Consider the following 3,589-nt stretch of genomic DNA (forward strand, 5'->3'; position numbering starts at 1 on the left):
GATGGCCTCATAACTGTTTTCTTCCCTGGTGTGGGGCTGAGGTCAGTTTGTAGGCTGACAGAAAAAGGGTAAAAACTTCACAGGAAAAAAAATACCAAAATATTAAACCAATAAATAGTCTATCCTCTATAACCTACAAGTCTAATTGTTTGTATAAAATGATGTAAAAGTAACGATATTTGAGTGTTCTTCTTTTAACATTTAGTTTATTTATAACTTGTATAGATTTCACAAAATATATTTTCATGGAGAGTAAAATATTTAAGGTTTAAGTTGATTTATTCTGGAATAATATTCCTGCCTGTTTTTATTTATAGTAATGTTGAAAAGTTACTAAAGTTTTATAAATGTAGTTTTAGATTGTTCAATAAATGTTTATCCTGTTGGTCCCGCGACCTGAGGGGTGTTTTGGGTTTTGACCCCCTGTGTGATTGAGTTTGACACTCCTGTTTCAACTGGGACCTCAGAGTTATTCGGACTATCATGAGGCCTGAGCACCACGTCCAAATACTATTCAATTCAAAAAAGTGTCTCCCTTTTTAAGCCGTTTAAACCTTGAAATCCGCCGTTGAAATGGACTCAAACGATCAGTCGGTTAGAGTTGGATGGACTCGTCTTCCACCGCCGTTCGCTCCACCACAACATCAAACTGTCCGTTGCACACCAAAACTATCCTTCAGTTTTAACCATTTTAGAGGCCAATTTATTTCTGGTTTACTTGGACTTGAATTGTATTCACTAAAAAGCAAATAAAAAGGAGATTAGCAAAGCTAGATATAAAATACTGGGGTTATACTGTGAAAGAACGTCTATCCATTCTCACCGGCATCACATCTCCAATCACTTTAACTCAGTTAAACTGTTAATGTTTTAGTATTACAGCAAAGAATAAAAACATAAAAATGAAACCAGCCTCAGTTTCAAGACACAGAAACACCACCCACTTTAAATTATGAGGTATTAATCATGAGGTGACTGGTTTCCAGTGGAGACGCCGTTCCCGTCGCGATCACTGCTGGAAGGCCTGGTAGTAGTGAGAGAGGCAGCTGGAGGGCTGAGGTAGCTGGCTGTGGCCGTGGACCGCGGGGCCCTGGGGCACGTGGGCCTGCGGGGGCTGGAAGAAGGAAAACGTTCCCGGAGCCTGGCCCGACAGCACGGTGGAGGTGGAGGAGGAGGAGGAGGAGCTGGAGGTGGTGGCAGCGGGCGGGTAGCCCATCACCAAGCCCCCCATTCCCATGTGGGGGCTGTACGGCGGCAGGCTGAAGGGCAGGAAGCCCAGCAGAGGCCCCAGCTCCATGTTGCTGCTGCAGGGCAGCTCGGCCGTGGAGAGGGAGGGGCTACAGGGCATCAGGTGGGTGTCGCCACCTGCAGTCACGCCGACCAGAGCGTCCCGCTGAGGGGAGGTGGAGGTAGAGGAGTTGACAGCATTCAGTTGAGGTGGGGGGGCGCTCTGCAGGTCCAGCAGGAAGCTGTCCATGTCGGAGCGCGGGTAAGAGGTGAAGCCGTGCTGGTATCTGGAAATGTTGCTGACCGACTGCTGCTGGGGGGCCGAGGGGGGCTGCAGCTGCTGCTGCACCTGAGAGGGCCCCACCCCCATGCCAGACGGCAGGGAGCCCTGCATGTGGGCGTGACTGACCAGAGGGTACGACGGAAAAACCTCCATCGAATCCTTAGAGACGGCCCCCCCGTCGCCGGACTCCTCTTTGACCGCCGGCGGCGGGTCCGGGGGGCACGGGGTCATCAAGCCCGACTCCTGAGCGTGGCTTTTCTTAAGGTGGCGGGTCAGGTGGTCTCTGCGACCGAAGCGCTGAGTGCAGCGAGGACACAGGAAGTCCCGCCGTCCGGTGTGAACCACGGCGTGCCGCCGCACATCCTTACGGGTGTAAAAGCGCCGTTCACATCGCTCGCAGGAGTACTTTCGCTCCCTCACAGGCACGGTGATGCCGCCTTCTGGCGTTGGAGGCATGTCGCTGAGGCTGTTCACATTTTCTAGAAGGTCGGGGAAGTCCTCCGGGCAGGGCTTTCCCGCCGAGGCTCCGTGGAAGGCCACCAGGTGGCGCCTGTAGCCGATCTGCGTGTTGTACTGCTTTCCACAGCTGTGGCAGAAGAAGAACTCTTTGTTGGTGGAAAGGCTGTTATCCAGCTGGCCCTTCAAGGGGTTCTGCTGGTGGAACATGGCCTAACAGCTACGGAGAAGACCGCTACGTAGCTGCAGAGCAACTCCAGGCAACAGCCCAAGCGCACACGGCCAGCACTCATGGGGAGAACAGACCACCAGAACGCAGAACCTCTGGTACAAAATGTTTGGAAACTGCTGGATGACAGAAGGATGGAATCCTGGGAGCAAGAGTCGGAGGTTCCTCTAGTCTTACTAGAACCCCACAGTTTCTGAGGAATCAACTGCAGCTGCTCCTGAGGAGCCGAAGAGACGAGAACCTCGAGAGAATCGGCCGGATTCTACGTTTGCTCCACAGAACGGATCCAGAGGTCAGGAGTTTCTTCACATGTCCAGGAAGCAGGTCACAGCCGAGAGACAGCATCCTTCCAGACCTGCACAGAGACGGAGGAGGAAACCACTTTAGATTCGTTTATTCATATAACCTCTGAACTCAAAGCATTTGTTTCTCCCATTTAGAGCTGCCACGATTAGTCGACTGATCGAAGACTAACAGTCGATTAGTCGTTACTTTATATGATATGGAGTCAGAGTGCAGTAAAGATGAAAGTTATAATGACATTCTGCTAGATTTATGGACTATTATGGCATTTATTAAGGTTTTTAAACCGTTTTGAAAATCCAAAACACACCTTAGGCCGAACAGGATAAACATTTATTGAACATTCTGAAACTACACTTTTAAAACAGTAACTTTTTTACATAATTATCAACTAGATATATAGCATTACCTGTGATAATGCTAGTGTGAATGCTGTAGGCTGAATTTGGCCGCTGAAGATGCTAAAGCTGATATCCAGCTAAAATATTAGCTAAATCCAAAATTAACCTAAAAAAAAAGAAACTTAGGCTAGCCAAAACAGTTAGCATGTGGCTGAAAAAAATAACTAAACTTCAAAACAACCAAAAAAACTGAAAAAAGCCCAAATTAGCCAAAACAGATAGCATGTAGCTAGAATATTAGCTAAACTCAAAAATAGCCTAAAAATCTTAGTAAATAACAAAATAGTCCAAAAAGCTATCAGAATGACAGTTTTTAAAACTTTAAAACTAACTTATTAACATAATTATTAATAATAAAAAGGCAGGAATATTATTCCAGAATAAATCAACTTAAACCTTAAATAACTTTCAATATTTTACTCCTTAAAAATATATTTTGTCAAAATTATACAAGTTAAAAATAAGCTCAAGATAACATCGGGTCATTAATAATAATAAAATGAAATGATCTGGAGGGCCGGATCCGGCCCCCGGGCCTCGACTTTGACACATGTTATATAGATTAACTCTAAGTCTCTTTTACTTACTTTTTTGATTGCTTAATTAAACTAATTGTTTTTTTTTCTTCTTATTTTTGTCTTTAAAGAACTGACCATGTGCTTCATGTGTACAGTTCCTGTTTTTGTTTTG

The 3,589-nt window shown here is 45.9% G+C and overlaps 1 protein-coding gene across 1 annotated transcript in view; it reads right to left on the reverse strand.

The window, feature by feature from the left end:
- Window positions 1-675: 675 nt before the first annotated feature.
- Window positions 676-3,589, reverse strand: part of LOC112159773 (zinc finger protein PLAGL2) — a 4,981-nt gene continuing 2,067 nt past the window's right edge. Inside the window, exon 2 of the mRNA XM_024294035.2 lies at window positions 676-2,550. Coding sequence (XP_024149803.1) covers window positions 1,010-2,176 — 1,167 coding nt within the window. The 5' untranslated portion in view covers window positions 2,177-2,550 and the 3' untranslated portion in view covers window positions 676-1,009. The remainder of the gene's footprint in view (window positions 2,551-3,589) is intronic.

This window comes from Oryzias melastigma, linkage group LG7 (assembly GCF_002922805.2).
Source record: "Oryzias melastigma strain HK-1 linkage group LG7, ASM292280v2, whole genome shotgun sequence".
Classification (NCBI taxonomy): Eukaryota; Metazoa; Chordata; class Actinopteri; order Beloniformes; family Adrianichthyidae; genus Oryzias; species Oryzias melastigma.